Source organism: Epinephelus moara, chromosome 12 (genome assembly GCF_006386435.1).
Source record: "Epinephelus moara isolate mb chromosome 12, YSFRI_EMoa_1.0, whole genome shotgun sequence".
Lineage (NCBI taxonomy): Eukaryota > Metazoa > Chordata > Actinopteri > Perciformes > Serranidae > Epinephelus > Epinephelus moara.
In genome coordinates, this window is record NC_065517.1 from 18,507,020 (window position 1) to 18,520,134 (window position 13,115).

General features: G+C 38.6%; 1 protein-coding gene across 2 annotated transcripts; it reads right to left on the bottom strand.

The window, feature by feature from the left end:
* Positions 1-1,617: 1,617 nt before the first annotated feature.
* On the bottom strand, positions 1,618-10,647 carry LOC126398345 (adenylate kinase 7-like). Of its 2 annotated transcripts, none has more exons than XM_050057601.1 (18): positions 10,406-10,647; positions 10,132-10,284; positions 8,194-8,308; positions 7,972-8,066; positions 7,788-7,898; positions 7,534-7,617; positions 7,338-7,426; positions 7,158-7,248; positions 6,898-6,975; positions 6,307-6,456; positions 6,054-6,182; positions 5,806-5,911; positions 4,669-4,797; positions 4,516-4,581; positions 4,165-4,362; positions 2,520-2,737; positions 2,245-2,403; positions 1,618-2,128 (listed from the first exon to the last, which is right to left on the bottom strand). In XM_050057601.1, exons 2-18 carry the CDS (start codon positions 10,132-10,134, stop codon positions 2,093-2,095), a joined length of 1,857 nt encoding a protein of 618 aa, XP_049913558.1. In that variant the 5' UTR covers positions 10,135-10,284; positions 10,406-10,647; the 3' UTR covers positions 1,618-2,092. The 2 variants fall into 2 exon arrangements, with proteins under 2 accessions (XP_049913558.1, XP_049913557.1); XM_050057600.1 differs by having other exon boundaries at positions 10,381-10,647.
* Between the last annotated feature and the right edge of the window lie 2,468 nt (positions 10,648-13,115).

Sequence of the window (13,115 nt, forward strand, 5' to 3'; positions counted from 1 at the left end):
TAGGGTGGAACTGAGAAAAATATAAACATGTAGATATTAAAACACTTGAATCCAATAGCTCGTCTCTGTGAAGTTTCTAGATAGAGTGACTGCACCACCTTGTGTTCAAAGAGCAGACTTGTAGTTTGTAAATGAAAGTTAAAGGCTCACATAACATGCAAGGAATGTATTTTGATTATTTTCTGCCCAGTACATATTTCAGGCATGTAAGTTTTGGTTTCATTCTGTAACTTTTTCACGAGTAAATCAACAGTGGTTGGGGACGTATTTATTTACTAATGCCACATCACACTTTGCCAGAACAAAAATGACACCTCACACAGCTTGTTTAATAAAATTATTAAAATAAATCGTCACACTTAAGAAGCTAGAAACATGCAATTTTTGCATAGAAATATGAGGATTTATAAAATAGTTGCTAATTAATTTTCCATCAAATGACTAATCAATTAATCAACTAGCAATTTCAGCTTTAATTGCGCAGTTTAATCCAGGACAAGACATCACACGTTGTAAACTCTTCATGTGTTAATATGTAAAATCTTAATTTGTAAAGTAACTAAAGCTGTCAGGTAAATTTAATGGACTAAAACATACAATATTTTCATCTGAACTGTGGTGCAGCAGAAGTATAAAGTGGCGTGAAAACATAATCCTCCAGTAAAGTACAAATACCCCAGATTTATATGTACTTAGTTACATTTATCTGATGCAATTCTTGAATTTCCTTTTCTCGAGATAAATGCCATAAACATGAGTTATATGAGTCACCAGGCTTTCTTTCAGTAAAACAAGTGAGAACAAAATGTGGGAATAAAGTGGATTTCTAAAGCTATGTTTGAAAGCTGTCTCCACTGCCTCGCCTTCAACCAAAGATCTTTGCACAAAGTAAAGGTCCGTTGTGTTTACATCTCTGCTGGATTAAGACCAGAGTCGGCAGGCTTGTTCCAGTAAACTCTGACTCTTCAGCAGAGTGGGAGCTGAGTCACAGACCAGATGGAGGCTGTGAGAGGACAGAGCTGTAATGAGTGGAAACCTGGCTGAAACATAAACGTCCCTAACAAACACCGAGCCAAGTCCCACACCAAGAGGAACATTAATATCTTTTTCATATTGGAGATGTAGTTGTTAGTGTTTGAAGTGTATTATGTGTTATAACCTATCACAATATACCTCAACTGTATTTTGCGGTGTTATGCTAAATCATAGTTCCAGTTTGGCACTTTAATATACTTATGAGAGTTTTTTTCTAATATTAGATGATATTAGGTTTTTTTTTTCTGTTAAAGTGTTTTGCACACACTCTGCCATTTTACAGGGTGAAACTCTCATAGTTTTGCTTTCATATCACACACACTGTGCAGGAACCAACACTTTATTTTCAGCTTTGGTGGCTAGTTGAGATTCCTGCACTCCTGCTTAGTTGACATATGGTTTCCAATGAGTCAATACATTTATTACTGTGTCTTTTAGTTCTTTAGTTCACCAAGTAGATCCTCAAATAGAGCGTTTGACCTCTGACCTTCTGCAAATGGCTGCAGGGCATCTGGACAACCCATTTATTGACTATTTATTAACATTTACAGCTACAGACAGGATGGATTACTGAAAAAACTCTTCATTAATGATTAATTGACATTTATATTTGATTAAAAATGCCAAACACACTTTTGCTGAAGCTTATAAGAGAAAAAGGAACTGATGACCCTTTATTCATGACTTGATTAACATGTATAACTGTAGAATTGATAGCTGATAACATTAATGACTCATTGACCCAAAAGCTGCTCTTATCAATGGCTTACATATGATCTCTAAAGCATGAATGAATAATTTACTCTCCATGGCAGACGCCATTAGTTACAATTATAAATCCTTCATACAGAAAGTGGTATCATCCAGGATTACACACACTGTAACTCAAAAGACTCACTGCAGAAAAATGTTAGCATTTTGATGGGGTTTTGTACAGAAATACCTTCAATGAATTTATGAGGTCTGTTACAATCATCTTTTTATTATATTAATGACTGTTGAATAAATGCAGCCTCACAAGCTGTAAATCAATAACATGTGCTGGATCAATTCCGTGTCAGTCTTGTTGGTTGTTTCTTAGTAGATAGTCAGCCTGAAAAACAAAACAGAAACAGCTGCTGTAAAAATTCACTCATATTTATCATTTAAAGATATACTATGCAGGATTATCTTAAAACACACATATAAGTATGTCTGCTGTGTCAATACCAAAAACTCGACGGGGTCGTCTGGTTTGATCTTGCAGCACTCCAACATGGCCTCAGTGAGCGAGGGCATCACATACTTCATCAGGTAGTTCCTCAGAGGAAGACAGTGAGCTTCCAGCAGCTCGTGCTCCTGCCGCTTCACCTCCGACAAATTCTTCTGCTAATAAACAAATAATAAAATAATTAAACTGTTAGTATTTACAGTTACTTCACATTAACCCAATGTGGCATGGTTATTTATGACTACCATCTGTGAATGTCTAACACAGCACTTACCCACTCCTCGTACTGAGCAGCCATCTCAGCCAGTGCAGCTTCCTTCCTGCGTTTCCTCTCCACAGCCTCTGCAGCCACTCTCTGCTTCCTCTCTTCTTCTCTCTTTCTGTCCTCCTCCTCCTGCTCCTCTGGACTCAGACCGTAGTTCCTGGGAGCCCCCACAGTCTCTGTGATCTTCTTCATGACATGTGTGTACTCTGAGTCACCTGTAGAGACCTCTGGAGAGGAACAAGTCATACAGAAGAAACAGAACCATTGTAAAGTGGACTAGAAATTTATACAAGGCTGTCTACAGAACATTATGTTGGTTACCATGTGTTTATCCTCTTTATTAACAGGTATGCTATGCAGGATTTTCCTAAAAAAAAAAGTAAAGATTCAACCCAAAGTAATTCCTCTAAATCATCACTTATGACCCACTAGAGGTGTGTGGCGGTGTATTTATATGCACTCTGCCCTCCGCCTGTGTTGTCTTATTTTCTTCTTATTTTGTGGTGTTCTGGAAGTTCCTGGGCATTACGGGAAGGTCGCACTCCATCTTTGGTCTCCCAGTTGTGGCGGAGGGAGTACAGCTGTCCAGATAAGGGTGCCTGGCTGGCTCTGTTGCCACAGCTTCCAAGGTTAAGAGGAGGGAGACTGCCTTATGTTCGAGGCTCAACAGACCAGAGTCTCTTTTTAGATATGTGCATTTTGTAAGAGACAGTCGTGGTGATTTAGAGCGAGCCAGGCCAGCACGCTTGTTGTTTAAAGTCAGTAACCAATTGAAGATCCACAAAACCATAGACCGTTACAGAATAACCTTATTTAGGAAGGTGGAGTGACTCGCAAAGGAATACTTTTTGGGTTAAATGCAAGGACACCCTCAGAATCTCTGGACGGCACACACTTGTTAAACTGCAACTGACAATTCCTGCATAGTATACCTTTAAAGGAACAGATCGACAGTTTGTGAAAGTTGCTTAATCGTTTTCTTTCCAAGTGTTAGATGAGAAGCCATTCTCACATCAGTGTGGTAAAAATGGAGCTGGAGCCAGCAGCTGGTTAGCTTAGCTTAGCTTAGCATAAAGACTGGAAACAACTAGCCTCGCTTTGTCTTAAGATATCAAAATCCATCTACTAGCCCCTCTAAAGCTCACTGATTAACATGTTGCAGCTTGTTTCTTTAATTTCTTTAAAACTGGAGTGTCAAAAGGACACTTCCCTGTTTTACTGGGATGAGCAGTTGCCAGGCAACCACCAAGAATGATGTGTTTATTAGTGAGCTTTTTACTGCATGAATGTAAGACAGGTATCTATCTCCTGATCTAACCTATCCTCAAGACAGCAAATAAGTTTGTTTCCAAATATGTTAAATGTTTTCTTTAAACAGAACTGTTTTTAAACTAAGAAGTAGCATGCTCTTTGGAATATGAAGCACTGGGGTTTACAGGAAGTGTAATCTTCATTTCTTTAAACTCTCGAGCTAGAAGAAGACAACAAATAGTCTACGACATGGTGGAATCTATCATAGTCACATCATATAAAATGTAACTCAGACAAATCGGCACAAAACTCACTTCTTACAGTTTCATTTTTCTACATGTGAGATCATTTTAAATATTCTGTTTATGGTCTAGTATGAGCTGTGTGTCTGTGAGGACAGTACCAATGTGCTCTGGGTGAATCTCAAGCTCATCAAAGAAGTCCAGCAGCGTTTCCTCAGCAGCACCGAGCTCTCTGTATCTCATCAGGCGAGGGACAAACTCCTCCTGGGTGTAGCGCATCTTCTCTGCCACACCCTGCGGAAGCTCCTGTACTCGCTTTGTCAGAAAATCATCTGTGGCATCGAGGGCAAAAACATGCTCTGCAAAACACAAAGCAAGTACAATAAGAATGTTTCAGGTGGATGTGGGTTATTTTACATTTGATTGCCAGTATCATTTCCACTGCCTGCTCTGCTGTAAGAACTGAATGGCCTGTGTTCTCCCTTTGTGGTAAATTAAAGTACATCAACAACCTGGAGTGATATCCTTTTTGTACACAGGTGTTTTTGGCATCGAATCCTGGTTCTCTGTGTCCTCATCTGAATAATAAAAACATCACATCCACGTCAGTGTAACAGATATTAATAAACAATAATTAGTGAATGAATGAATGGTATAATCCTTACCAGAGAAAATCAGCTTTGCCTGCTCGTAGGTTTTAGGGAAGCCATCGAGAACAAATCCCTGGTTCCTACATGGCTTTGAATTCAGCTTTTCTTGCAAAATGTCAAGAACTAGATGGTCAGCCAGTCGACCTGATGGACAAGAACAGTCATTTCAACCTAAAATGAGTCACTAACAGCCTCTCTATGCAACAACAACCCATCAGTAATCCAACTGCAGAGAAACCAACCACTACTACTAACTCCGTTTTATTCTCCTTTCGAGAGAAGTGACATCTGCTCCAGGCGCACAACTGTAAGTGTTTACATTCCGTACACTGCTACATGTAGCTACATGCTAACATCATGAAAATGTGTAAACTTAGTTGCTGATGTTGTCAATTTCTCCCTGATTTCAGATCATATTCCTGCTAGAACTAGAAGAAATTGTGTGGTGCCCAGTAGTTAGAGTGGGTGTCATGTACAAAGGAAAAGTCTTTACAGCAGCGGCCGCAGGTTCAATTCCAACCTGCAGACCTTTGCTGCATGTCAACTTCTCCCTCTCCCGCCTGTCCTGTCAAGTAAAGGCAAAAAGCAAAAAAAAAGAAAGAAAGAGAACAAGGCCAGTCTTGTTTAGAAGCTTTAATTGGTGATTTGTCACAGTAGAAAGTGCTGCTTTTCTCTGTTACTGTCATTTCCCAGCTGCAGTGATGGTGTGGAGGCGCTAAGATGCAGAAGCATTTAGAGCAGACTATTTTTTTTTCAGAGGGGGGCCTAAAAAAACAGGCACTAAAACGTAGCGTCTTAGACAGAGGGTGAATACAGGTGTTCCAGTAAAGACAGTATGAGGAAGATTAAGACTTTTTTTTTTTTTTTTGCATTAAAGCACGTAAACATGTCCTAGTTGAAACCCAAAATACCAGTATGAACCTGAAATTGAGCATAATCCGACTGTATTAAGGGCCACAGTTAAAACACCATTTGCTTCAGACCTGTTTCTGGACACGTTATGATGTAATAACATGTCTCTTTCTCACTTTTAATATCTAATTACATTGTGTCCAACAGTTTAAGTGTTCAAGTTTGTAGTCAAACATCCAAACCACACCATTGAATATCAGCATGTGATTCTTTTTTTAGGGCTGTGGTTCTGTAACTAACCTGCATTAGCTTCCATGCTTTTGTTAAAGCTTTCCAGTTGTTTCTTTGCAGCAGCCATGACGTCTTCACTGACACTTTCAGGGTCAGCTTCATTCACTATCTCCTTCTGTAGCAGGAAGATGAACATGAACAATCTCAAGATGCAGAGAAGACCTTCCACAAGAGGGCGGTACGGTACGTTTCCTTTAGGTACACGACAGCAGTGAGAAAAAGATGATATAGTTCTACAGTCCTTTTAACCCACTCACCAGGTGTGCCATCTTTTCCTCAGTGATCTCTTTGATCTTGATGTGGTTTATTTGGTAATGACTGCAGAGCCTCTCTGCAACGGTGCTTTTACCCACAGCTGGAGGTCCAACCAGGCAGATTCTAATTGGCTGAGGACATCAGTGGAAAATAAAGGAAATCATGGCATCAAAATAGCTTTTACGATCCAAATACCCCATTAAGGTGTCTGTATCGTTGTGGATGACTTTACTGTAATATTGAATCCAGACTCACAAGTAGCTGCCTGGTGTCTTTGTATTCCTCCACAATGCTCGCCATGTTTTCAACCATCCCAGCTTCAGACGTCCAGCGGAGACTGAAGGAGTCTTTTATGATAAAAGCATCCAGGAGGAGGTTGATATTTAGGTAATCCAACTCCTCTGGCTGAAAATGAGAGAGAAAACATCAAGGGTTATCAGCACAGTATGTTGTAGATTAAATATTTACTGGTAGAATATGCACCCCTGTGATCCTGTATCTAGAGCTGCAAAAGCTAGAAACAAGTCAGATATGAATTCCTGTGTGTGTTGTTTTATTTGCCCAGGTGTAAAATGTATATTTGTGACCGTGACCAGGTCTCACTAAAAACTAAATGGAAGAACTGTGAGTCTTGAGCCTGAGCTGTCATCCTAGATACAAAAAAATCTAGCCCTGATTCAATTGCGTTGATAATACTGTACTTTTTTCAGTGTCTCTGGGTTGAATTCTCACTCATGGAGACAGTTATTATTACTCAATATTAACTGGATATATGTTAATAAATCAGAAATGGGAAAAGACTGGATTATAATTTATTTAAATTTTGAAGAAAAATACAGACTGTACCTTAAAAGCCTTCATGGCGATGGCTTCCTGCTCTGGTACTTTGTTAATTTGTCCTGGCCCAAGTGTATTGCTTATCATCTGTAGGGTTAAGAGTCAGAGAATAAACATAATTTTGAATCATTTTTAGCACCTTCATTTCTTTCTTTTTTTTTTATCATTTTATCTTCATGATCCACAGCAGAGAGTTCTCAATAAAGTAATCAGGAACACATGGAGGATGAGAGAACGTATTGCTGCATTCGTGTTTATAACGAGGTTACCTTCACAATATCCTCCAAAGTGTTCTTGGAGTCATCGACAGCAAGAATGTACTTTGACTTTGGCTTGAGTTCAATGATGTTTTGGATCACTCTGTAAAAGAAAAACAGGTCAGCCCTGAAGTAATAATCTAAAAATAACAAGTGATGGTATATATGTAGGAGTCCAGTAAATAAAATCACCCTCCAAGGTCATATACATGAATCATAGGGATGTGATTTTTGCCCTGTCCAAAGAGAGGAACCTTTGGAAACTGCATCAACCAGGACACCTGTGCAGAAATACAAAGACATTTCACAGGAGATGATATTTAAATTTAGGCTATTGGTATATACACAAACATACAATATACTGAGTTATTATCACATTAATATCTACCTTGAAAAAGTAGTGAAAGAGGTTTTCTCCCTGTCCGTACTGAAGACCAGAGGCTACAACATAACCAGAGAGCTTGGACTTTTTCTGTAAAATTGTCAAATCAAACAGAACACAAAAGGTTTAAATGCATTTTCTATCTTTTAAAGTTAATTTCATTTATTTCGTACTGTTGTTGGGACTGAACAGAAAATTAGATGGTGTAAAATGCTCCTTTTTTGAGTATGTTGAACTATTCATCCCAGTAATGTACTTACACCTCTACCCAGTTTCAGCACAAGTTTCTCCAGATTGTTGTGGCTTCTGAATTTAGGATGCGGCCTTCTTCGTCTGAACTCTTCCTCTGTTAGCAGAACATCTGTTTCTTCCTGAAGAGAGACATTATAACCACATTGGCTGTGTTTTATCCACAAGTTTGCCTACATTTTCCTACAGGCTCACCGGATTCTGCGGCTTGGTCATGGCCCATGTCATCACGCTGGAGACTAAGATGAACATTTTCCGAGACTTGAAGTTCTCCATCTCGGCATGAAGGGCTGTTTGGAGAGAACGAAGGAAAAAAGTACAAGGAGGCAGCAATACGCTTACATGTTAGGTTACTGAGGACAATGACAAGAGACAAAAGTACACCACCATTAAAGTATAGCTTAATTACTCTCCTACCTGTGATCGCCCATGTTGCATCTTCAACCTGCTGTTGTGAAGGACTCTCTGAGATGTTGTACACTACTACATCACACTCCCGCAGGCGCTCAAGAAGCTCATCTCGAGTTGGGGACTACCAAAAGAGATAGGGTATGTTCTCAATTACACATGGTCTGTAATTTGTATTTTCCAGAGATATACATCCTGAACATAAAGTTGTTACAGTCCCTGTATGCAGTGGTGGTAGGTAAAAGTAGCAATTCCACAATATAAAATACTCAGTTACAGTAAGAGTACTTAAGTATTATTGGCTAAGTGTACTTAAAGGTCCAGTGTGTAGGATTTAGGGGCATCTATTGGTAGAAATGTTGTTTAATATTCATAACTATGTTTTTGTTAGTGTACAATCACTTGAAATAAGAATCCTTATGCTTTCATTACTACTACTTTTCGTTATGCTATACTGAGACGTGTATAGGTGCAGACACACTCCATATGTAGCATACATGACACGCCCCTACAAACTGCGCCCACCACTACAAGACAAACCCACTAACGCGTCACTTGTGATGAACAAATATGAGGCCAAATATAGCAGTAATCCATTTCGTAATTCATCATACATAAAGATGTGACTCATATTCATATACTCATACACAAGTAACGAGATGTAACCTTTACCATTACCCTTACCCTGACCTTAACTGCCCCTCTTTTAAGCTAATACTTCACAGCTAGCTAAACACTAGCTTTGCATTTTTTTTCAGAGCTTCCGCTTTCAGGCCAAGGGGGTTAAGGAGGATGATAGTGGACTGATGTGTAGGTGGGTGGGTCATGTTGCTGCTCCAGCTCCAGCTATACTGTACCTAGTCGTTTTTATCCACATACACAGCAGATCCTATTCCATAGAGACCAGTATGTTGTTCTACAGTAGCCCAGGTTGGACAAACCAAACACTTGCTCTAGATGGGGCCAAATGTGTCTTCATGTCTTTGCGTCAGCCATCGTAGTTATCCTACATGCTTGGTACATATAAGAAGTTGGTTGCAATCTACGTCACCTCTAGATTCTACAAAATTTGACACACTGGTCCGTCAACATAGTGTTGGAGCCACAAAAACATTCTTTTTATTTATTTTGATTCATGTTTAACTAATAGTGACTACCTGTAAAGAGATGCAGTTTTGTTGTATGTACACAGGGTGGCGCACTAGAGCAGGAAAATACAGGAAATATAGGTATGGTGCAGGTGATGAACAGCAGGTGTGTGATGGGGTAAGCGAACAGTTTTTTGACGGTGTTAAATGTAGCATGAAGAGTTTGCAGCGTATCGCCATGTAAAACTGAAACTGATGAATGGACACCTACCTGTCATGGACTCTGAGACTGTTAAGCTGATACCTACCTGAGATGAAGTATGGATATACAATGTTTTACCTGTGTGAAGGTGAGCGCGTGTGAAAATAAATGGGTTACTGCACTCTAAGAAACCTGGCAAATGGGACATTGGTTTATTGTTGTTGCCCAGAACACAATCTTATATAACCTCTGGATTGTTGTTACTGATGCATTAATCTGTAGCAGTGTTTTATTGGGGTACTGTGTCAACATGAGAGGCCCATTTTAACTTTGGGGTATTTTAATTTACAGTAGTGGATCATATTGTAAAATATATTAATTGTAGAGTAACTAGTAACTGCAGAGGAGCTAATTGTTACAGCATTTGCTCTTGACATGAAGTGGAGTAGTAATGTGCAGTGGCATAAAATGGTGATAGTAATTAAGTAAGTAAAGTGCAAGTATCTCAAAATTGTTCTTCACAGTGCTTGAGTAGATGTACTCAGTTACTTTCCACCACCTGTGGGTATTGACAGTAAAGCCTGGAATTAATATGCAGCACATTTCTGTCGATAGTAAAAAATGACAGTTATACCTCTTATGTAAAGCCTGACTCACCATGTACTGCTCAAACAGAGAGCTTTCCTCTTCTTCTTTGGTGGAGGGAGACACAGTTCCCACTATCTGGAAAGCAGGTTCACCTTTTGAGGAGGTCTGCTCTTCTTCGGCTTCTTCAGAACCATTTCCGGCTACGCATGATGTCGATAAAAACTGTGAAGATGGTCAGAAAATATACTTTAAAACTAGCCATTTTACATTTAAAAATACATGTAATATTGGCTACTTAATTATGCTAACGTTAGCTACCTTGGCGATGTGTTTGGAGGAATACCTGTCGACGTCGTTGATGAAAATACGCTTGGGACGAGTTGATTGTTTTTTGTCTTCCATTTTATAAAGAAGAGGATCTGCGGTTACAAGTAAGCTTTTATAGTAGTGACTACCTTTATTGCTACAAGAACTGTGTTAAAGCCCTAACTTGATAGTAACTTTAGTCTAGATTTGTGAAGATAACTGTTACGTTGTGGGTCCGTTGCTATGGACTCATTCCGGTTTCTATGGCTCAGCCAATGCAGTGCCTCACGAAGGTTGACGCGTTACTTCCGGTTACTTCACGTAAGCTGTCCACTGATCAGTTACACTTCCTGTCTCTTTATTAATGTCAAAATGATACTCAAAATGGCGTTTCAAAGCCTTCAAACACTGCCAGGATAAAATATAGGGGGTAAAGTTCATCAAAGTCAGTATTAATTATTGTAGCCTACATTGTACTTTTACTTTAGTTAAAGTAGCAGTAGCTTACCACTGTGTAAAATATTCTTACAAGCAGAAATTCTGCATTCAAAATCTTACTTACAGTATTACAGGACAAGGGTATTGGCATCAGTAGCCTAATATATATTTTATTATTGGATTATAAGCATCGAAAGATTGATGTGCAGATCACTTCAACATTTTAGGTGGTAAAAGGAGAGCCAATTTTAAGTATTTTATATACTACGGGGTAGTTTAACTTATAATAATATATTGTAATGCATTTGTTGATTATACTTTGTTTCAACAGTGCTGGGGAGTAACTATTAACATATAGGCCTATGTAATGTAGTTACATAATACAATTACAAAATAAATGACATTGTAATCAGTTACATTTACCAAAAACAATATGTAATCCAGTTACAGTCAGGCAACTAATCAAAACATTGGTGATTACAAAGGGGTTACGTCCAAATATATTCTTTTCAATTAAAAGCATTTTGTTGCTCTATATCTTTCCACCATACAGGAATGCCTTCTTAGTTCAGTACAGTTTAGTTTAGCTTAGTTTAGTTTAGTTAGTTTATTTAAGAAGGGACAGTGCAAATTAATAAAAACACATGGTATAAAAATGGCAGAATAAGCCAAAAGGTTATTTTTCATCTGTAGTCCATTGGCCAAGATGTTACACAAGGCTACTGAAAATACAACAAAGCACATAAAAAAATGAAATTAAAAAAATCAAAATGACACACACCAAAAATATATTTTTGGACAAATATTAGACAAATATGATAGCAACATCCTCATGTCTTACAAAGAGCTGTCTCTGCATACAGGAAGCTCTGTTCATTTGACAGTGTGTTCTCAAATTTTGAGCATTGTTTTTCACTGGTTCTCTTGTCTGAATTTGCACAGCTTCTTGTCTGCCAATCAAATCAATGTGCATTGCTGTAAGCAACCAGAGTGCCAGGCTTGCAAGCAGCCGACTATGCCAAAGTGGTGAGCCATGTGATTAGACAAGAACACCTTTCAGTGCTGGAAACAACATTTTCCCTCTGACATCAAATAAGAGCTCCGACATTACTGTACAGTGTGAAGCTACCAGCAGTGAAAATGCCGTTAACAAGGGCTTTGTTTCAACAATTGGGTAGACACATATAAAAGGGGGGGTCCCCCAAACCGCTGGTGGAGGACCCCCAATACCTCCACCATTAAATTTGGAGCATCAGACACTTAATATCCTGCATTCTGGGGAATTTTTATGCACCAATCAGTGCCTTTACTGCATCAGTTTATAGTATGAATGTTTATATTTTTTTCCAAAAGTTTTTATTGAGGGGTCGTTAATGTAACCCCAATTAGTCACACAAGAAAAGTAATAAATGTAATGATTTACATTACTTTGATGAAGTAATCATCAATAGTTACATTAATAATTACATTTTTAACAGTGTAACTAGTAATCTGTAACCTACATTTCAAAAGTAACCTTGCCAACACTGTGTATCTAATCAATATTCTAAATCTGCAAATAACCAGTAACTAAAGCTATCAAATGAAATGTATCACAGCAGAAGTTTAAAGTTGGATAATATGAATACACTCAAATAAAATACCTAAAATTTGTAATTAAGTACACTACTTGAGTAGCTGTAGTTATAGTTACATTCCACACTGGTATCACTATCATATTCCTCTAATGGTCCTATTTATTACCCCCCATGCAGCTCCCTGTCTTACTCCTGCCATCTCACACACACATGCAGGACACAGGACAATGGAGCGCTGACATGGAAACTTCCAAAGCACCTTATATATTTATAGAGCTGACATTATCTGAGAAACTGCTGGCGGTGCTTGAGCAGGTCTCAGTAAAGCACACCCTGTCATATAGTCAAGGCACAGTGACACTGAAGGGAACTGCTGCGCGAATGATCAGTTCTTTATTGCCATGTATAGTAAAACTCTAAATTTAAATCAACCAGTTGATTTTTTAATCAGCTCATAGAATTCCTGAAATATATAACACCAGTACATTTCTTGGTCACAATTCCAAATTAAAGGGATCCTTATCAAGAATGTTGACAATGACATGGGTCACTCTGAGTGATTAATTTAATTGTCGCCCATATCTGCAGCTCCCCTTATAATGAAGTTGGTGGAGACCAAAAACAGAGCTACAAGAGAGTGAATTTTGGCCTGAAACACGACTCAAAATGAATGATAATACGTAACTTTAGATGTGTAAATAAGCTACTGTTTGCTAACATGTTTGCCATATC